General features: G+C 39.3%; 1 protein-coding gene across 2 annotated transcripts in view; it reads right to left on the reverse strand.

Moving 5' to 3' along the window:
- The window catches only part of dnmbp (dynamin binding protein), a 50,303-nt gene extending 31,180 nt beyond the window's left edge, over positions 1–19,123 (reverse strand). For both annotated transcript variants that reach the window (XM_056429127.1, XM_056429126.1), the window contains exons 1-3: positions 18,796–19,123; positions 3,053–3,207; positions 1,608–1,730 (exon numbers count right to left, since the gene is read on the reverse strand). In XM_056429127.1, the coding sequence (XP_056285102.1) occupies positions 1,608–1,730; positions 3,053–3,197 (268 nt within the window). In that variant the 5' untranslated portion in view covers positions 3,198–3,207; positions 18,796–19,123. The remainder of the gene's footprint in view (positions 1–1,607; positions 1,731–3,052; positions 3,208–18,795) is intronic.
- Between the last annotated feature and the right edge of the window lie 3,973 nt (positions 19,124–23,096).

A 23,096-nucleotide genomic window follows, 5' to 3' on the forward strand; every position in this document is an offset into this window, starting at 1 on the left:
GACTTAATGTGAATGTAAATCGAAGAAATGCAATGAAGTGCAGGGGATATTAGACATTTTTTTTACTGATAATATATCTGGCGAATGAGGGATTATGGGAATGTTGACAGATCAGCCAGAAGTCACGGGGGTGACATTCCAAAGACCTGCGGCTCCACCTCCCATTGTGGCTGGGACCAAAACTGGAACCCAGCCAATAGGGAACTTGGAAAACTCTACTGGAAATGAACATTTAAACCCCCACATGGCCAGTGAAAACAGTTTCCTATGTTTCCTGTGATCCAGGAAGTGTTATGATGACAATACAGAAATATACGAGAATATTGTTGTTGAGTTAATTTGGTCATAGCTTAAATAAAAAAATTAAAATGTCTGTAAGAAAATAGGACATTGAATGAATTGTTGATGTATTAAACTAAAATGTGCTTTTGATGAACAATTAAATTCGTAACACTTTTAATACGACGACAACGACTACCACGAGAGCTTCTGATGACAAGACATCAATGAAATGTTTTACGGATGTAAAAGAACTTCGCAAACATTAGTGTTGCATGCATTAGGTTGAAACAACTAATGTAATCATTCATAGGTGAGAATTCAGGAATGTAAAAAGAGAAGGCAGTCTACGAGGTTTTAGTTTGGTATTTGGGGACCTCTAGTGGTGAGTTCTGGAAATACATTTTGTGAGTTTCTGAGTGTTTATCGAGTCATTATTACGTTATTACAGTGTGAAATCCAGCAAGGTTTCATCATATCTTATGTCTTTAACCACCACAGATTTTTGTGTGTGTTTTACTCCATTTCTAAACCAAGAGTGGAACCTTTCAGTGAAGAAATTGATAAACTGACATCACAAAATAAAAAATGGTAATATTTCTTTCGGAGAATAGCATGCCTTATTATAATGAATGTAACTTTAATGGCCTTAATCAAAACAGAAAACAAATAAAACTAAATCCGATGCAAACTGTGCCGGAGGGCGTGTGTCACGCTTTCTTAAATTGTTTCTCCGACATTGTGGCATCGGTTCTAACTCGTCTCTTGAAACACAAAGTAACGCTACCTTCTTTCCTTATTGATTTTAAAGTGCATTTCCAGCAGAAAGACTGACGTCACAACGTTGAACCTTTGCTGATTAGTTTTGTAAACAGCACATACATTTTCTGAAACTCCCTTTCTAAGAGGATGTCATCATGGGAAACAACAATATTGTCTCCATTCACTATGATTACTTCAATTTGTATAAAAAATCAAGTTTTTTGATTTTCATTTCTGGCAACGTTTTTAGTGTGTGTGTCCCAGTTTGTGTCAGTGGAGACAAGATCACAATGTCCAATACAACACAAAACAAACAATTTACCTGAACACAGCGACATCAACAAGTAGCGTTAAGCTATGTGAGAAAACATTGGACCCGTTATGATAGTATTCAGAACACAGTTGTGTCACATACAGTATCCTGGGCTAAACAATGAACAGATAACTAAGCCCATGTGTGCTCTGATGACAGTATTTTATGACTGAGACTCATAAAGACAAGGAGTGGCTCAGACTTGAATCTGTATTCTATAAGTCGTGATTGTCTACATGCAGGACGTCCGTACCTCTCTTCAGGGACGAGTAGCCCGGCTCTGCCGAGCTGAAATCATTGGTGCAGACAAAGAGTCGGTCTCCAGACTTGGTGCTGGGGATGGTGACCACTTCCACAAAGGTGCTGGGAAACTGCCCTGAAGACGGGACATAGAGCGAAGAACACGATGTGATGACTACAGTGAGCACAATGAAAAACATCTCCTCAATGACAACAAGGACTGAATTCATATGTCTGGTGTTCAAACGGATCATCCATTGTGATCTGGATGTAGTATCTTCATCCTAATTTCATAATGTGTCATAGAAACAGTGCAGCAACAAACTCAGGTTTTATTACCTTCGCATTGAAAATGCGGAAGGTTATGTTTTGATCGCCGTGTATTTATTTATTTATTTGTATGCGTGTTATTCGCATAACTCAAAAAGTATTAAACCGAATCGCATGACATTTGGTGGGATGATTGGTTATTATCCGGGGACCATTTGATTCGATTTTGGGATCGATCGGGTCAAAGGTCATGAAAAGGTCAAAATCTTCTTTTTACCATAGCACGGTCAATTGTTATCCAATTGGCATGCAACTAATGCCAAAATGTTCATAATTCAATGCCCAATCTTGTGATATGCGAAGGTATGCGCCTTCCGAGTGCCCGTTCTAGTTTAGTAGTGCAATCGTCAAATCATAAGGCAAAAGCCTGAACAGTTTAAATTGTTCTCCATTTGGGAGATGTGCACGAACCGATACAAATATTTGGAGAATGCAAACTGATGAAAAACAGCTGGATTCAATACAGCTGGATTCAATCGAGCTGGATTCAAAACAGCACTTCAGATTACGTAAATCAACATTTTAGTCTGTCACAAAAGGCAGTTTTCTTCTTTCCAGGGAGTAAATATATTGATTACATTTTCCAGGAGTGGTTTAGCACGCCCACGCAAGACTACTTTTCTGAGGGAATCCCCTTTCTCATCCGAAGTGACTGAGGAAGCCAGGAAGCAACGTCCTACCCAGAATGCATTGCGTTTCCTCGACAATTTGCAGCATTGAACATCAAGATATAAGTGAAACAAACACTATTTTATATGTACAAATCTATTCATGAATGTATGAAAGTATATGTAATTCCTCACGTTTCAGATTACTTTTCATTGATTATTCTCAATTAAATAAACGGCAAGAATGTTTCACTTCTAATCCCAAGTGGCCATGTATGTATGTATGTACGTATTGTGCAATGCATTACACAACTCAGAGAGGAAGTGAACCATGTCAAACTCTTAGAAAGCACTGCTGTGCTCACACAAATGAAAAGACAACACGTTTCCCATGTGTCTCGTCGACGGATCCAATTAGATACAACAGGTTGTTCGGTGAGGTTAGGCTCAATGTATTTGTGGTAAACAAAATGCAACTATAAAGGTATATATTCAGTAATATTAACGCCTGACACCTTACCTGTGACGCCATCTTTGTTGCCAAGCAACCAGAACTCATCCACGACACCGAGCACCTCGATGACATCGCCGGGGAAGAGCGGCAGCTCCTCGGAGACGCTGGGGAGAAACTCAAACACGGCACGCACCACCGACCCCGCTTCCATTACTCATAACCTGTTGAGGTGAAAAATAAAAAAGAGATGAAGTGATCATTTGAAGGCTGTGTTATATTAAATATACATTACATCTTGGAGACAAGTAAATAAAGTTAGGATTAACAAAATTCAGAAGTCTTTGTCATGAGGGAATGTGTCTCCATTTTCGAAACAAGGCACACTGGCGCCATACAATTTGACAAATGCCTCACGGAGAGTGAGCTTTTGTGAAACGAGGGGGAGTGAGAGCGTGAGAAACCTGCAATAAAAAGAAGACAAAAAGGCAAAATAGAAAGCTGTACTTAAGAAGGCGGGAGGACATTCCTCATCATTCTTGTGTCCTTCTCCTGTTTCTCTGCTTTCTCTTGAAGGTTCGAAATGTATAGTTGCTACGCTCTGTGTAATCTGGGCAATACTACCACTAGATATTTTATAACTTTAACCATATTGTTTTTACCCTTTCTTCTCATACGTTCACTTCATTCCTCCCTAGTTGGTTAAATGAAATGAATGCACCTGAATAAATTATACCCAGATGGCTACTGATAGCTGCGTTTTGGAATGAAGGACTTCATTTAGATGCGTTTCCTGCAGTACAATGAGTGGTTCAAATCCAATTCGCCGAAATCTCGTCACATTCACCAACGGCTCTTCTCAAAGGGGCATTCAACTCATCCAATTTTGTTTAAATCACCTAAAAATGTGATCGGGAAACAGATATTACAAGAAAATGTGCATACGAAATAAAAGTACGTTTCATCACATTATTCACATGCATGCTGCCGAGTTCAATTTGCAGCAATGTTAATGAACACAAACAACACAACACATTGCATTTAATAAGTATTCCACCAGCCCTTGTGCATCATTATCTGGAGACAGGCTAACACACAGGTGGGGATGGACACGCTGAAAGAGACGGGAAATGGGAGAAGGGGGCTGCAGCTCGCCACTGTCAATGGAGCCTCTGTTTAGTTGGTTGATGGAGTGTGGTAGGGTGGGGTGGGCACTCAATGCCACTGTCTCTGGGGAGAGACACGGCTCAGGTTATCCTTCATGTGACCGTGAAGGTAGATATGGGGGGGTAGATGTGTGTGTGTGTGTGTGTGTGCGTGTGTGTGTCTGCGTGTGTGTATGTCTGTGTGTGTGTGTTTCTCAGTGAAGGTTAAGCAATTGTGGCTCACAGGAAGTAGGTTGTGAACTCACAGTGAAACCCAAGCCAGGGCAGTAAGTCATGCAAGTCAGTCAATGAGCACAAAGTAGAAAATGTGTTGGAATGCTAACATCTGAAAGCTTGATGCTGCAAATATTTTTTAAATAGCTGAAAATAGCTTTTAAATGTCTTAACCCTTGTGTTGCCTTAGGGTCAATTTGACCCGAATCAATATTACACCCTTGTGTTATTTAGGATTTTTTTTTTCCATATTCAATTTAATGTGTCTTCATTCTCTCGTAGTCAACAAACAAAACATAAAGTAAATCACACTTAAATTTAAAAAAAATAATAATAATAATTTTTTCTGGAGGTTTTAATTGCTGGCATCAAATTGAACCCAAAGTAAAAAATGTTGTTAGTAATAATAAAGGTAGGGGGAGGGTGAATGATTGAATCGGGTCAAAAAAAAAGGAGCAGGAGACAATATTGATATTGAAAAAATGAATGACCCTAAACAACTAAGGAGGTTAAACAGCTGAAAATAGTTGAAACTAGCTGAAAATAGCTTAAAATACCAAAAAAGGAAACTTCCTGCTGAAAGCGTTGAAGCACAAACACATTGACCTGAACCGCTGAACATCCTTGAAGTGGAAATGTATAACTGGAAAAGATAAGCAAAACTCTATCATCTAAATATTCAAAGATATTAATCACAATCCAATAAATGAGAGAGAGGGGGAAAGTCAGACATGAGAAAAAGAGAGGGAGAAAGATACATTTAAAAAAGAGAGGGAAAAACCAGAATGAAGTATGGACATGATTTAAACACTGAGTGTATTTTCTACAAAATCATGTTAAACCCTGTCAAAAAAGCATGATCAAATCACCAAAATAGTAGAATCAATAGAGAGGAAAGATTCAGCCGAACGCGCCGATATGTTTGTGGCTTAAATGAGACCTGAGAAACTCTGAAGCTGGTCCTCCATTTAAAGACAATATATGTTGTAAAAGATATTTCATCAGGCTTCTTTTCTTCCTCTTCCTGTTTGTATTTTTCACTGTATGTGAAATCAATGAGTGGATTGCAATCTTCTTTTATTAGTTGGAGTAATCATATGAATGTCTCAACATGAATGTGGTAAAAAATCCATGCCCCAGCTGAGCCGACACCCAGATGACCAAACTTTTCTCCACACCCACTTTCTTCAAGTTAATCCTGAGATCTGCATCCAGACACACACACACACACACACACACACAAGCTCCTGAGTGTTATTTATGGGTGTGTGAGTGTGTCAGTGGGCCCTTTGCTCGGTAACCTTTACACCCGTGATGGAAAAACTGTTTGGTTTTCTCGTGATAAAGTGCTGTGAACATGATGTCACGTAAAAGAAGCTCCTTACCTTTCAAGGTTTGTCAAAGCAAATGCATTTAAGTGCTGCATTAATCTCGTTCTCTAGTTCTTTGAATTGATTTGCGATTGCATTAATTGCAAAAAGCAGTGTAGTGAGTTAAGATGTGTAAATACTGCATTCACATTTTGTTCAAAGCATCTCTGTAAACAGCCTGATGCCCATATTACCAAAATGCTGCTCTTTTATGATGCTTTATGTTATATTATGTACTGCCATAAATGTTTTTTGCCATTATCTTGCCATTATGTGATGCTATTCGTGCAGAGAAAAGTACCCCTGGTTGTAATAATGGTTGAGCATAAATAAAATGTGACATTTAGCTGCACTCCTGCCTTCTCAGCAAGGCACAATAATAAGGTTCCACATGATATCGCAGAACAAAACTCCTTGATTAAATCTAGTTGAATGTCTGAACATTGCAATTTAAGCCCAGCTCTACTTCAGACATGTCTTGATCTATTTAAATAAAGACAAGAGTGATTGCCTTTCATTTCTATCCAGCTAAGTCGTGTTCTTTATTCTCTTTGTAGGTCAATTACATATTTCCATTGCACAAATAAAAATGAAGGAGCAGAAGTTATTAATTAGGGATCATCTTGCCGATGTTTAAGAAAACAACGTGGACACAGTGCCAGTTTATCCCAGATTCATTCTTGAATCGAAATATTCAAACACGAAACACCAATTTGATGTTGCCAGAATTCATTGTTTCATACAGTACAAGTAAAAAAAGTGCTCTCTTAATCTACCTCGCATTGTAAAAGCATAATGTGCATGTTTCAGTGTGCGAGAGGCTCATTCTGACTCACAACAGCACCGGCTGAGAAGCATTTTGCGGATTTTGTTTTTAGAAGTGAGGGAAAAACTGGATCACATCAGGAGTAGCAAGCGAGTCCGGAGGAAATGTTTCAACCACGTTGGCAGTCGGGTTGCCCTTGAGTCGGCGACTAACACTCATAATGATTGTGTCGACTAATTAATAAGTTGATTTATTTAACAGATCTGTAAAAATGAGTTTCTCGACAAAGAATCCCACAAACGAACCTCTTTAATTCTTACCAGCAGAGATGTGCTCATACGCTTCTTTGAAATAAGGCATTCAGCATGAAATACAGGGTTCTTACACATGTTGACCAATGGATTTCCAGGACTTTTCACCAAATTTCCATGACCAAACTGAAATCTCGGTATAAACATGAACAATTTAGAAAATGTTGCGTATCGAAAGCGTACGCCGGCTTACATTTTGAGCGTCTTTCTTTAAAAAACATATTCATTATTTCAAACTCGGCGTAAATGAACATGTGATAACACATTTCCATGACTTTTCCAAAACTTTTATGATTTAAAGTTTTTTCCATGACTTTTCCAGGCCTGGAAATGACCATTTTAAAATTCCATGACTTTTCCAGGTTTTCCATGACCGTACGAACCCTGGAAATAATCGAGTCATCTGAGATCAAAACCTCTGATTAGTCGATAAATTGACAAAGAGGGCGAGCAGCCTTAGTTGTAACAAATGCCTAAAACTGCAGTTCCTCAAATGATGGAGCTACTGGATGCTCCAAAAGAGTCAATCCCCATATACTGCCATTTTAAAATACATAACTTTACAGCAGCTTTAAGCTAATGTCCATGTGCACGATAGCCTGATGTGTTCTATATAATCCACTCATTACAATCATTTTATGGCTTAATAGGCTTTCGGCTTCGAGTGACAGGTGGGTACCGTCTCAGGCAGGGTTCTTACACATTTTGACCAATGGATTTCCATGACTTTTCCATGACCTTTCCATGACTTTTCCATTACTTTAAACTAAATTTCCATGACCAAACTGAAATCTCGGTATAAACATGAACAATTTAGAACATTTTGCGTATTGAGAGCGTTGGCCGGCTTATATTTTGAGCGTCTTTCTTTAAAAAACATATTAATTATTTCAAACTCGGCATAAATGAACACGTGATTATAACACATTTCCATGACTTTTATGATTTTAAGTTTTTTCCATGACTTTTCCAGTCCTGGAAATGACCATTTTAAAATTCCATGACTTTTCCAGGTTTTCCATGACCGTACGAACCCTGGAAATAATCGAGTCGACAATGTTACAATCATTTTATGGCTTAATAGGCTTTCGGCTTCGAGTGACAGGTGGGTACCGTCTCAGGTCGCCACACGCCAGCTGTCTGCTCCGCTGCGTCACCTATCGGCCGCCTCAGATCTACCGACGATCCACCTCTTCGTCCATTTTTTGGGGATTAGCAGGTCGTTAGGATGCGTCGTCAAGGCCAAGATTGAGACGGCCAAAGTGCCCCACGGTGAACCTCATAGCGGCTCTTCAGAAACATGTACAGTCGTTGTTAGTGGACCAGATCAGATTACTGTACGTCCTTCAATGGACGACAATGCTTACCCCCCACAGCCGGACACGTGTTGGAAAGGTACAAGGGCCAACTCACACACTGAAACAACACTCAGGTGTGTCTCTTCTGTTCGGATTTATGAGGTATTGATAAGCAGTGGGACTCTGATCATGACTGAGTTCACTGCCACTTCATATCCAAACGGTGTTTACCAGGGAGGAATAATAATGTTGTCGTCGTCTTAATTCAGGTCCTAAATACTGGGTCCTAAATGAAGATTTAAAAATTAAAGTACTCTCCCAATTCAACGACGCAGATGACATAATACAGGAACAGGGAGGGTTTTATTTACGTGGAGAGGGTGAATGAGACAGACTGTGACTGGGGCTAGTGTGCCACTTGGCACCTTCCTGGAGAAAGTAACGGGATTACTACAGACAGCAAAGTCAACAGTTGACTGACACACACACACACACACACACACACACGCCAGCTGACAGTGGGACAAAGCGGCAACTGTCTGACCTGCGCCCTTAAACCATCCTCACCCTTCACTAAACTACCTGTGCGTTTGTGCGTTTCCAAAACATAACTGATCAGTATATAAACAAGTACAAGCACGATATGCAAGGAGATTGATCCGGTTTAAATGAATTGTAGTGAGAACGGTTACCATGTTGTCTCAATGGCTTTTCATTCTAATTAATGCAAACCAATCTCCACTAAAGAATATCACATCTAATTCATCTATGAAGATAATGTGAAGAGAAAGACATCACAGTAAGCCTTACTAGGCCTCACTACCCCATTGGGGCCTAAACTATTAACCATTTCTTGATTAGAAATGCATTTTAAATGAGCGCAATTTCTAATCACAAGACCCACCATTTTACTGACATAATTAAGTGTCTTAAAAAGCTGTTGCATGTAGCAAATAGAACGGGCACTCGGTAGAGCGCAGACCTTCGCATATCACAAGATTGTGCATTGAATTATGAACATATTGGCATTAGTTGCATGCCAATTGGATAGAAATTGACCGCGCTATGGTAAAAAGAAGATTTTGACCTTTTCATGACCTTGACCTTTGACCCGATCGATCCCAAAATCTAATCAAATGGTCCCCGGATAATAACCAATCATCCCACAAGATTTCATGCGATTCGGTTTAATACTTTTTGAGTTATGCGAGTAACACGCATACAAATAAATAAATAAATAAATACACGGCGATCAAAACATAACCTTCCGCATTTTCAATGCGAAGGTAATTAAAAGCATGGCTGTTGATTTGGGGAGGAAGTTGGATCTACTGACCGCCTGTTCCTTTTATTGAACCGGGTCCTTTGGTAGCAACAATAAAGCCGCTGGCTTATTATCTGGCTGCCAGGTCGAGGCTCACACTGGTGCATGACCGGTGCCATTCACCCTTTGGCACGTGAACGTCAGGACACACACACACACACACACACACACACACACACTGGTAGAAGCCTCTGGAGTGGGCTGGATGGCAGCTGCTGTCTTTTGATACCGATAGTTCACTGTGCAGAAGTTGTAGTCCTCACATTCAGAGTGCTGAGGCCACTGAAACGCATTCACCTCGAAAACAACATCGACAAAACAGGTGACCGGCCAGTGGACGGTTCTGGATATTAAAGACGATGGGACATCTGTTGCTTCTCTTTTGGCCATCTCGTCTTTCAGCACATGTGATGGGGTAATGTGGAGGTTTGGGGGGTGAACGGGGGGGGGGGCTCTGTGTGGTTGACAGTTGTCAACACAGGTCATGTGGTTTTCCAACCATCTGTTTGGAGAGTCAAGTGGCTCACACCCCCTTTCACATAATAGCAAAAACAACAACAGTAATGAACCACAGCAGTAAGGAACTAGAACGGGCACTCGGTAGAGCGCATACCTTTGCATATCACAAGATTGGGCATTGAATTATGAACATTTTGGCATTAGTTGCATGCCAATTGGATAGAAATTGACTGTGCTATGGTAAAAAGAAGATTTTGACCTTTTCATGACCTTGACCTTTGACCCAATCGATCCCAAAATCTAATCAAATGGTCCCCGGATAATAACCAATCATCCCACCAAATTTCATGCGATTTGGTTTAATTCTTTTTGAGTTATTCGAGTAACACACATACAAATAAATAAATACACGGCGATCAAAACATAACCTTCCACATTTTCAATGCGAAGGTAATAAATGCCCGTTTGTTGGATAGTGGATTACATGTTTGGTCTATAAAATGTCCGCATGAGTGAATGGTTCCACATTGTGCTCTAAAGTTATCGTTCTAAACAACAAGTAAAAGGCAGGACAGTGAAGAGTGCGGTGTGGCTTTAAAGTGCATTTCAACCAGATGAGGCAGCGCTACGTTGCCTCAGCCAGCTGGAGGAAGAGAAAACATCTGGCGAGCCGAATCAAATGCCTACAGACGCCAAACTGAAATATTTGGCGAAGCCGTCTCATTCCCTCAAACAGTAAACACATACGAGACAAAAGAGCACGCAGACATACAGCACTGTACCCTAAAACGCCAGCTCTGCATTTCAATACAAACTATCCCTGTCGTGGAAACAAACACGTTTGAGTCACAAGGCCACCATCACTTTAAACTGCTTACATAAAGAGACGGGAAGGGCTGTTCCTTTTATTTAAAATAGCCCAAACAGAAAGTTTTCTTCCGTGGTTTGGTCGACGTTTGGACCAATATTGTCCTTTACTCAAAAACTGACATTTCCTCTCAGTGCTGTCCATCTCAGGACGTAAATCCTTCCCTCATTGCATCATCAACAAATCTGTAAAAAGATAAATTTCACACAGCTGTTTGCGTTCTTTAGTACATGCAAGTATCTCCGTCGGTAAATACGGTCAGCTGTGTCATCTCCGTTGCCGTGGTTTGTTAGCCGAGAGCCGTCGTCTCAGTGTCCATGTTGAGAGCCGTGTGGAGTCAATAGATGTCCTCTGAATTCCGCATTATCACCTTTATCGTTGCTCTGAGCTCCAAAAGTCAATTGTCAGTGGAGATCAGTTATTTTGGCTCTTGTTTCAATCCCACATTTTACTTTTGCTAACAATTCTCTCAACTAATTATTAATGATCTACTAGTTAATTAATAAATCATTTGTTAGGGTAGTTAGGTTAACGCTCTCCTTTTTTAAACTTACTGTGGACAGTACAATTAAAGGAATAGTTTGACATTTTGGGAAATACAAATGAGAGTGGCGTGAGTCTCCTGACAGAAGCTGCTTTGCTTAACTCAACTGTGCATAGTGACTGGACACACTAATCTAGTTGTGTCAAAAAGTCCCAAAATCAGCCTCCTGGTACCCTTAAAACTCACCAATAAACACATGTTGCGTCTATTATGAAGACATGTATCATATGGCTCATTCGGAGGGTTGTCCAAACACAACACCACAATAGAATATAATAAAACAATGAGTCGGAGCAGCACATCCGTCTTCTTTCACAACTCTGTCCTACCGGCGCCGTGTCTTGTTGGCGTCTTTTCTGAACAAGAAAATGTGTTGAAGCAAGAGCAAAATGTGTTTATATTCTGCTTACCGCCTCAATCATACGTGTTGAAATACTTCTCTCTCTATACTTCTCTTTCTCACAGTAGAAAGGCCTTTGCAGGATGTGTTACTGCCGTTACATGAATAGGGGAAAACCCTGGGTGGGTCCTTGGAAAAAGACTGGAAACACTCTTTTTTGGCTCGTCCATAGCTCTAAAGCTGTGTTCACACCACCACCTGCATCTTAGTTTGCAGACTCCATTGCATCCTTTTTCTTCCTTCCCTTTCCTTCACTTCTTCCTCTCACATTTGCGTCTTCCATTCCTTTCTCAAGCCTGCACTTGTTGAATATTAATGACACACGAAAACACACACACACACACACACACACTGGGTGGAACCGCGCTTTTGCATAAACATTTCCACAGCGAGGAGGACGGCTCAGATGTCTGAGCTCAGAGGGCAGACACTGCGTTGTCACGGATACAAGGATATGTTTGGACGGCGGAGGGTTTTCCCTGAGAGAACCTTTGAGGTGCCCAAGCACACGCCGCTCCTTTAAGACACGGCTGAGCCCTGACGGTTTGCGTATGAGCCGTCGGCAAAACTGATCTCTCCCTTGGCGTTACATCACGACATGCCTGCGGAAACATGATGAATTCATGGAGGGTGCAATCAATTTGCTCATTTGGTGTAAATCCATCCAAAAACTAAATCATCACATCTTCTTCCCAAATATTTAAAAGAACTCATGGGGAATTGAGGACATTGAAAAGAGACTGCCAAGATAGTAAAACTTAAGACTTTGGATTTGAGGAGCATCAACTCTTGGGACAGATCACTGGCCTGCCTGGAAAAATTGACGTAGAGGACAGAATGAACTCCATGTGAATGCAGCCCAAAAACTGCAGTGCTGGTAAAAATCCATCTTGAAATAGTCACATAAGTAACAATCAAATCATGAGAAAAGAAACATGAGTTGCTCCGTTTCAGAAATGATAAAGATATTTGGGCGTAAAGGTACAACAGAAGTCTCGATGGTCTATAAAACTAGTTTAACTGCACATCAACAGCTACATTTTAACAAGATCATAAAGCTGATATAGATCTTATTTGTCAGACTCAAGTCACTCACTTTCATTTGTAGAAGGATGAATGCAAGAGCAAAGTCCAGCTTCGAGTTTCAAGATCCTCACAAGTAATCTTCAAATAATCTTTATGGATATCAAGAATATCAAGCACGTTTAAAAAGATCGTCAGCTGAGACGGACAGCATTTAGATGCCTTTCATGAAACATCAAAACAAATGTATGCAGCTTATGCAAGTCATTTGCAGAATCAGTAACTTCTTTTAAATCACTTCTTAAAACCCATTTTTACAGAACAGTTAAGTGATCTAGTGTTTTTATGCAGAACTTTGGTTCCCCTAATTTAATTGTCTGTTTTTTATTCATTTGGTTTTTTATTTTTTTATTTTTTATTTTCCATTTTATTTTTTATATATATTTTTTAATTGTCTGTTTTTGATTTTTGTTGTTGATTTTTTTGGTTTTCAATTTAAAAAAGAATTTTTTTATTATTTTTACTTTAATATATATTTTTTAATGTAATATTAGTTTCTTGCTAATCCACTTGTTTTGCTTTGACTCTCTGTGGAGCACTTTGTAAACATTGTTTTTAAAAGGTGCTATATAAATAAAGTTATTATAATTTATCATCTCCCCAGTATCATGTAATCGTGACAGTACCCGCTAGCAGAGTACTGTGACTATACTGAGCCTTGATGAAGAGCTTTGCATGTTTCCTTGATGATGCGTCTCTGTCTTCATGGCGTGTCGCCTCAGTCCGTTTCGTTCAATCTCAAGGAACACGACTATTTTCTCTTTGTAAACAATTTCAGTTGGGATTCAGCTCATAAAAGAAATACCCAAAATATTAATCGTCCCGCCTATTCAGCCAAGCTAATACTGTGCCGCCAGCAAAGAACGTAACGTAAAGTTTTTGTAATATTTTGAATGTTCCTGTTCATACCACGCATCATCAAGATAGTTTCATTAGTGTTATTTTGCTCAGTTTGATCTTCTGCTGTAGCTCGGAGTGCTTTGGGTCGGTTCCAATCTATAATCACATCACAGTGATTATCTATGTTGCTGTTATAATAAACACAATGGCGTGTTTCAGAGGATTTATTGAGGATTCACTGCATATTGCTTTTGTCATGCAACACATGCAAACTGACACAAACATCTCGGGTTTCTTTGTCACCACGGAGTGACAGGAACCGGATACAAGTGTTGAATAATTCAGTGTTGGATGTCGAAGTGCATCCCAAGTCCTGACTCTGCACTAAAGTAGGACGACAGAAAAGAAGAAGACACTCTTGATTTAGGCTGATAGTGGTTAAAGAAGCAGACTTCAGGCTGGTGGTCAGTTATGACTCAGAAGAAGGACAAGTTAAAATACACTGTGATGCACAGTCCTGCAGGGTTCTTACACATTTTGACCAATGGATTTCCAGGACTTTTCCAGGACTTTTAACCAAATTTCCATGACCAAACTGAAATCTCGGTATAAACATGAACATTTTAGAAAATGTTGCGTATTGAGAGTGTACGCCGGCTTATATTTTGAGCGTCTTTCTTTAAAAAACATATTAATTATTTCAAACTCGGCGTAAATGAACATGTGATTTTTACAAATTTCCATGACTTTTCCAAAACTTTTATGATTTAAGTTTTTTTCATAACTTCTCCGGACCTGGAAATGACCATTTCAAAATTCCATGACTTTTCCAGGTTTTCCATGACCGTACGAACCCTGGTCCTGGTTCACATGACAGGATAAGGTTCAAACGCTTTCATTTTCATTTTGGTGGTTGGATCTCAGCAGGCATGGAATAAATTAAAATAACCTTTATGGTGTGTGTCAGTCCCATAGTAACTCTGAACACTACAGAGCAGAAACAAAAAGTAGTGTTGTTTGTGGTAAAAATACTGATATCCTATGTGGCTGGTTCAAAGGCACGACTTTAAAGATTCAATGCATGCGTCATGTATGGATCAGAAACAAGCAGAATGTTAACACATTTTGTAATTGTTGATCTATCTTTGTTAGTATGAAACATCACATGTGCTTCCTTTGATTATGAACATGCACATGTGGAACAGATCATACACTGAACCAGTGGAGATTCTAGCAAGTTCTGTCGCTATTTTAGGATTGCACAATTTATCGGCCAAACCAAAGCTCCATGACTAAAGCTGTGTGTAAATCATAAAAGGCGCATACTGCATTGCGCTAATAGAAGAAACACGTGGGCATCTAATGGCTCAACAATCATTATAATATACACTACCGTTCAAAAGTTTGGAGTCACTTAGAAATGTCTTTATTTTTCAAAGAAAAGCACTGTTTTTTCAATAAAGATAACATTAATCAAAAATACACACTATACATTGTTAATGTGGTAAATGACTATTCTAGGTGGAAACGTCTGGTTTCTCATGAAATATCTCCAGGTGTATAGAGGCCCATTTCCATCAACTATCACTCCAGTGTTCTAATGGTACATTGTGTTTGCTAATCGCCTTAGAAGACTAATATCTGATTAGAAAACCCTTGTGCAATTATGTTAGCACAGCTGAAAACAGTTATGCTGGTGATATAAGCTATACAACTGGCCTTCCTTTGAGCTTGAAGTTTGAAGAACAAAATTAATACTTCAAATATTAATCATTATTTCTAACCTTGTCAATGTCTTGACTATATTTTCTATTCAATTTTCAATTCATTTGATAAATTAAAGTGATTTTTCATGGAAGACACGAAATTGTCTGGATGACCCCAAACTTTTGAACGGTAGTGTATATATATATAAAAAAATATATATCAATACAGAGATAAAAGCTGAGGAAGAAGAAAGGAGACAATCTATAATAATAATAATCATTTATTTTATATAGCGCTTCTCAAGGCACCCGAAGTCGCTTTACAGAGTACAGAGTCCAGAGTCATACACACACAGTCATCCCGGTGGTGGAGCTACATCAGTAGCCACAGCTGCCCTGGGTCAGACTGACGGAAGCGTGGCAGCCAATCAGCGCCTACGGCCCCTCCGACCACCACCAACATTCATTCACATCCATACGAACCGGGGTGAGGCTGCGGTGCATGTCTTTATGATGGTGGGGGAAACCGGAGTACCCGGAGGAAACCCACGCAGGCACGAGGACAACATACAAACTCCACACAGAAAGGACCTGGAACGACCGGGATTCGAACCCAGGGCCTTCTTGCTGTGAGGCGACAGTGCTACCCACTGAGCCACCGTGCTGCTTTATCTGTCATTCAATTGCTAAAACAAAAAGACACTGCTCTTTTAAATTAGACACTCATGAGAAAGAATATAACTGATGGTATGAATCAACTTTCCTGCTTACTAATGCAGTTTCTCAATGAAATGATGGCTTAATGCCATATGTGGCTCTTGCTCTTCTAACAGTAGAGCATTGGGAGATTCATCCTGATAATTTAATCTTTTGCCTTTGATTACGTTATTATTAGTGCTGTGAAAAATAACGCGTTAACTAAGTTAATTCAATTACAGGTTTAACTAGTTTTGGTTTTTTTACGCATTTAACGCATGCGCAGAATGAGCTTCCAATCTGTCTGTTGTTGGTCGTCGGGACGAAAAAAAAGTCACTTTCAAAATGAGCTTCCAATCCACCACTTCAATCTGAACTCTGTCCGCTCTCATGCAGACGGTCTGTTCATCGGTAACGATCCTTCCGCAGGTTCACCTCCGGAAACCTTGTTACGACTTTTACTTCCTGTAGATCAGGGTCTCAACACGTCGATCGCGACCTGCCAGTCGATCGCGGCGTAGTGTCGGTAGATCGCATGACATTAAAGAGATTGGCCCGCCCCTGACATGTTCTCTATAGCACGTCTTTGTTCTTTTATTAAACTAAACGTCTGTTGTTGATCGTATCTCCACAGCAGCATGTCATTTCTGTCTCTTCGCGTTGCGTTAACACTTATCGATCTCAGTCTCGCGCGCCACAGAGCTCCGTGCGCGCGCATCGGGACCGAGCAAAAAAAAAGTCACTTGTCAATCTGTCCACCTGTCCGGGCCGGTGAGGTTTCAGCTTTGCAGCGGTGTCCCCGCCGTCCCTTTCATCACGGCCCAGTTCATGAAGAAAACCCACACAGTCAGTTTGCCTCAGCAGCTGCTAGAGAAAGACTAGAGGCCTTTAGATTGTGTCATGGTGGAGTTAATGGTTGACAAACAAGAGAAACATGTTCTGTTTAACCCTCCTGTTACCTTTACTTTACTAACATATTTTACCCTCGGGGTCAATTTGACCCCAGCAATTAAAACCTCCAGAAAATTATTAGAATTAATATTGTTTCCCAAGTTTAAGTGTGAGGTACTTTATGTTTGTTTGTTGACTACCTAAATAGCCCTTTAAATAAATAAAAAAGTTGATATTTCTGATATGTTTGACACAGTGAAAAACAGCCTGGGGTCAAATTGACCCCAAAGAACACCGACATTAAACATTGAATGGGGTCAAATTGACCCCAAAGGTAACAGGAGGGTTAAACATTCTGTTTAGGATGAAGATGTATTAATGTTCCATATGGAAGAAAACTGCTAAATAACTGCTGAGTTGCAGCACCATTGTATAGAAGAATGTATAAATGTATATATCCGTCTTTTGTCATAAATCTCTATGTTCTCACAAAATATACCGAGAATATCGGTAATATGTGATTAATCATGATTAATCCACAAAAACCTGTGATTAATCCGATGAAAATTTTTAATCGTTTCACAGCCCTAGTTATTATGTTAACTCAACATATAAACGTGGTTGTCAGTTTAAGCAGATGGATACATTTGGTGCATATTGGGCTTTGCAGGACACTCAAAGTCTGATCCACTGGATCTGGATAGCTGACTCAGTTCAAGTGACACACTGGACATCATTTAGCTTCAGCCTCTTTGTGCCAAGTGTCTTCATCAGCAACACAAAAGACCTACAGACTCCAGTCAGAGCTTGAAAGTCTGCAGACTCTCTACAGTCTATAACATTCATTATGGTACGTTTCTCTGTCTATAAATCACTTTATTTATGTTAATTTTGCATTTATTTTTGTCAGGTATTTTTATTTGACAAGTTAACTAAAAAATAGCCATTCCTGTCTGGTCATTGTCTCCTTTAAGCGATAGCACACACGCCTCTAACTGATCGTAATAGTTCGCAATAATATAACAAATCATTGGATGGGACAGAACATAATTCAATCGAACAGAATTGAGCAGAGCAGAACATGACAGTAGAGAATAGGACAGATCATAATGAAATAGGACCAAACTGAAGATTAAAACAAATAGAATAGAACATAATATATTAGAAGAGAGCAGTATTCAACAGAACAGAATGTATTCAAATAGCTTAGAACTAAACAGACTAGAATGCAATCATACAGAATCCGATTTAACAGAACCACATAGAATAGAGCAGCACACGTGAGAACAGGAAAGAGCAGAATGTGATAAAATAGAACACATCAGAATATTGAAATGGATAATTGAATAGAATGGAACAAAATAGACACAATTCAACGAAAAAGAATAGAAAAGAGCGAAAGAGCGAAAGCAGTCCAGGTGTATCAGTGAGCTTGAGACCAGATCAACAAAGTGAAATACGCACGTGTGTGTGTGACCAGAATATTCCCTCGGTGCGAGTGTGTGTGTGTGGAACAACTGACAGCAGCGGCCACAGGTGACAGACACACCGCGCGCGGGGGGGGGGGACGTTCACTGCCAACACTCATTCAGCTCGCGCTATTAGTCAGCGAGCCTCGCAGCTACGGATTCACACCGACGGTTTCCTGCACTGAAGATAAACACCGTGCGACGTGCGTCCTCGCGACTGCCAGCACCAAAACAACACAACAACACTACAATAAAGTATAATAGAGGGAAATGCACCGTTATTTCACTCAGGCGTGCTGTTGTGTCGAAGCAGATTCTTGTGTTATTAAACTACGTTATGTATCTCGACTCATACTTCATCCATCCCGTGAGAGGCCAATATAACAGCCTGTATATGCGTTCCCTTACCTATAAAGAGGCTGACCGTCCTGTGGAAAATGTGGAATCGGGACCGTCAGACAAAAAGAAAAAAGAAAACTTCTTCAGCTTGATGATGTGGTGGCGGAGCTACTTTTTTTTTTTTTTCTTTTCTTTTTTTTTTCCTCCGCGACTCAACTTTTGCAGCGGCTACTTTTCCCGCAGCTTCGGGGTCATTATTCCTGGAAAACACGGCTTTCTTCTCTCTTCGCGTCAAGGCCTCGACAACATGTTGACAGCGTGAAAGTGACCCGGTGGTCCCGGCGGCTCCGTGTCGGTAGGATCAGCTGTCATCACACGAGGACGCAGGCAGCGGGTCGCGCTGCGCTCCTCCATGCCTACATACAACAACGCCACCCACTTTTTACAGGGAGACCCGTAGCTGGCCTGACTGATGCCTGACTGAAAAGAAAATAGTAGGAGTAGGAGTAGCTTTATTGTCAATTTCTTCACATGTTAAGACATACAAAGGAATCGATAGGACGTTTCCCACTCTCCCACGGTGAAACATATAAAAGTGCACAGGCACAACAGATAAGACAAGACATTTCCTAATACTAAGTAAACATAAAGATTCACGTACAGTTGTTATAAATACTATATATATAAATACTATAAATACTATATATATATATAAATACTATAAATACGTAATACAATTTAAAACAAGTGAATACAAGTGATTAAAGTACAGTACAGTACAGTAAAATACAGTGTGACTTAATAAAACTTAACCTTTTACTGTGTATGTTCCTCTCCAAATAACCAGAAGTAAAAGTAACTACCGAAAGTTAAATATATAGTAGCCTGTACTATAAAATATAAATAGGAGGTACTTTAGTGGTGAGTATTGTACTTTTTACTCCGTTGCATTTAGCTGATAACCTTTGGTTGCTGTGCAACTGCACACATGACCACTCAAACATATTATACTTTATATTATATTAAACCTCCAAGTATAGTTAACGTTTAAATTATATCCACCTTCACCAGCTGCAACATTAAAATACTGCACTTATATTTATCAAATGATATTATGTGTATTATTGCATTCACAGGATTGTTGCAGATTTTTTTTCTGTGGATAGACCAATCATTTCAGCTCTACTTTTAAAACTTAAAGTACATTGTGCTGATAACACCTCTGTACTTTTACTCAAAGTGGCACTTTGAATGCAGGGATTTTGCTTATGATTGAGTATGTTTGCAGTGTGGTGTTATTATAAGGCTCTGAGTACTTATTTCAACATCGCCAATAGAAAATAGCAAACCCTCATTATTAATCAGGTTATGTCTCCTTAAATTTAATGTAGGCTACTAACTTTCACTTCGGACCAACTGGTTCTGCAGGACCAATTTTTACAAATATATTTTGAATCCCTAATGAGTGTGTCCTAATTTTATAACAGAAATATTACAAGCAAATTTACAAGTGTCCACTTTTATACAATTTACCAATTTGTGATATTCTAACAATTAACAACTTCAATAATAATGTCATCTATCCATGTTAAATGCATGTGAGGAGGTAACAGCAGACTAATCCCAACCCCAACCCTAACAACCGAAATCAACACACAGATTTCCTCAATGCTCATCTCATTCCTGTGCAGGTGAGCACATGTTTGGGCTTCCCACTCCACCCAGACCAAAGCATGCAGATCAGTTCACGCTTCAACATTTCTAACACTCAGCAGGAAGGAAGGTGTAACCAGTATTCTGTGTCGTGTCTTCTATCTCAAACTGCAGCTCTTTCATTTGACAATGATAACCTTTTTTTAAAGAGATGAAATCACTGCTGTTGCATACAGGATTATACATTTTCTCAACCATGGCCATAGTTGTGTTGTGGCAAGTTGTCTTTTTTTTGCTGCGTTTGCAGTAACGACCGCTTCCTCATTATGTGATCTTGCATGTGCAGAACAATAGCAGGAAGCAGAGTCAGTTGGATGTGTTTGCCTTCAAGTGTTGGCACGGTTAAAGGAAGAGATACAGGAGAGGTCACACAGAAACACACATGAAAACAGGGCCAGTCACAAACATGCGGACATACTGAATATATTTAAATTAGCTGAATCGAAAAACTGTATCTCATTGTGTCATGTATGGTTTAAATAAATGAAAAAATACTGCAGGTATCAACGTTCAGCAATGACTGAAAGACAGAATCGTGATACTGTTCATGTAAAGTTTATGTAAAACAGATATTTTTGCAACACATCTGACAACTTTTTTGCATACTTTTTTTGCATTGTTTTTGCATATATACTTATGGTTGTACTGTTATATAAATAATATAAGTTGTTGATTCAACCATCACAATCCCTTTAAGTTCCAACATGGTTCCAGTAAAACTCTAATGCATATAGTGTGTTTTAAGCCACCAACCAATGTATCTATATGTTAACTCAACAACAATATTATCATAAATGTAACATATCCTAGAGAGTATATCATCTAATACGTGCAAGATAATGCTTTCCAATGATTGCTCATATCAATATCTATTCTTTAATGATTTCGTAGTTTTTTTTATAGAGATAATACAAATAAATATGGTCGTATGGAGAAGCAATGCAACAGGGAATCCTATTTTTCGGGCCCTGGTTAGGCTTTTAAATTAAGGTTCATTCAACTTAGCAAACACAGATTCCGGCTACTGCAAAGTGCACGAGAGTGTGTGTATGATAGACACAGTATGTAGGTGTACATGTGACTAGTATATTGTATATTGTAAAAAAAGGTATCAAAAGTATGTTGTATTTTCCATGTCTGATGAAGAAAGAAATGGCAGTATTAATATATAGTACCTGTACATCGAGCCCTATTTAGCTTTAACATGCCATCACACTTTCGAATATGTCATTGTACATTCATCTCCAACTTTTCCTGGACAACAGAAAATTATTTTGTGTAAATATTCAGGCATTTTCTGGATGATTCATTGTCAGAGTGCTCGTTCTGTAACTTCCGATAAGTCCGCGTCGGAGATGTCTGGCACTGTGGGACCACTGGTGGGCTTCATTGACGCTTCATTGACGCCACGTACACAAGTACAATATTGAGCCCACGCATACACGCTGAGAAGCCTCCAGATCAGTGAGTGTGTATGAAATGCTTTGTCTTGTCTGACAGTGGTCACTTTCATTCAGGGCCAGCGAGTCTGTTGTCCTTCAATATTTGCTGCCGGTTGATCGTCGCTATAATGCTCTGTAGGCAGAGAATACATTGGCTGCCATACAATCGTCCGATTGTGTCTGCTCTGAGAAACATTCGCTGTGACGAAGAGTTGGAGTAGGCAGAAAAGGAAAGTTATTGTACTCATTTATTGTATTTACTGGACTGATAGTTGAGCTGATGTCAGTAATATCATGACTAACGTCAGCTCATTGGTTTTTATATTGACAATGGCTCCTCTGACTTAATGTTTATTCATTTAAAAAACACTCATCTATAATATTCTGTTGCTGAATTTATAACATGATCCTTGGCTATGTCGATTTAACACATCCATTCATATATATTGAAACAGGATACAAGATTAAAATGGAATAAAATGTATTCAAATACATTTTAAAGATGAATACATGTATTATTATCATATAATATCATCATTATCACTAATATAATTAGTAGCACAGCAGTTGTAATTTGGCCTGGTAGTGCACGTTGTGTTAATTTTTTGGGTTCAACAATTCTGTAAACTTCATCTTCAGAATGAGAATTTCACATTTTGTTGTCAGTGTGACTCTGTGTTTGCATTCAGGGAAGCTCGCCGTCATAAATTCACAGATTGCGCATGTGAAGTGCGCTTTTCCTCTTTCCTGTTTGTCAGAGAGGCTATTGTCGTACTCGGTCGTGTTGGTGAACGGCACATGAAAAACCAGTTGAGAGATCTCTTGTTAAAGAGGCCACACTCTGCAGAGTCCCGTTAGCAGAGGGTCAGGAGGATTATTCTCTGGTGGAGGAACCATACACTCTTGGCAGGTTTTCCATCCATAATTATATGCAAACTCAACTCAAATTTAGCACATCAGTGCAATAAAAAATAATTCAGTTAGTCTAACTCATTGTATCAAATACATCTAAAAAAAAATAATGTGTTCATTAAAATTAAATGATGTTGTTGTGTCAACTCAAAAAATAAAAAAACTAACTAAAAAAAAAAAAACTACACACAGAAGAAACACCCTACTACTGGGAATTGAACCCCACTCTGGCTGGCAACACAACAGTTACACCCACTACCACCACACAACTAAAAAAAAAAAATTTATATTTAAATGTGTCAA

The sequence above is a fragment of the Pseudoliparis swirei genome, chromosome 13 (genome assembly GCF_029220125.1).
Source record: "Pseudoliparis swirei isolate HS2019 ecotype Mariana Trench chromosome 13, NWPU_hadal_v1, whole genome shotgun sequence".
Lineage (NCBI taxonomy): Eukaryota > Metazoa > Chordata > Actinopteri > Perciformes > Liparidae > Pseudoliparis > Pseudoliparis swirei.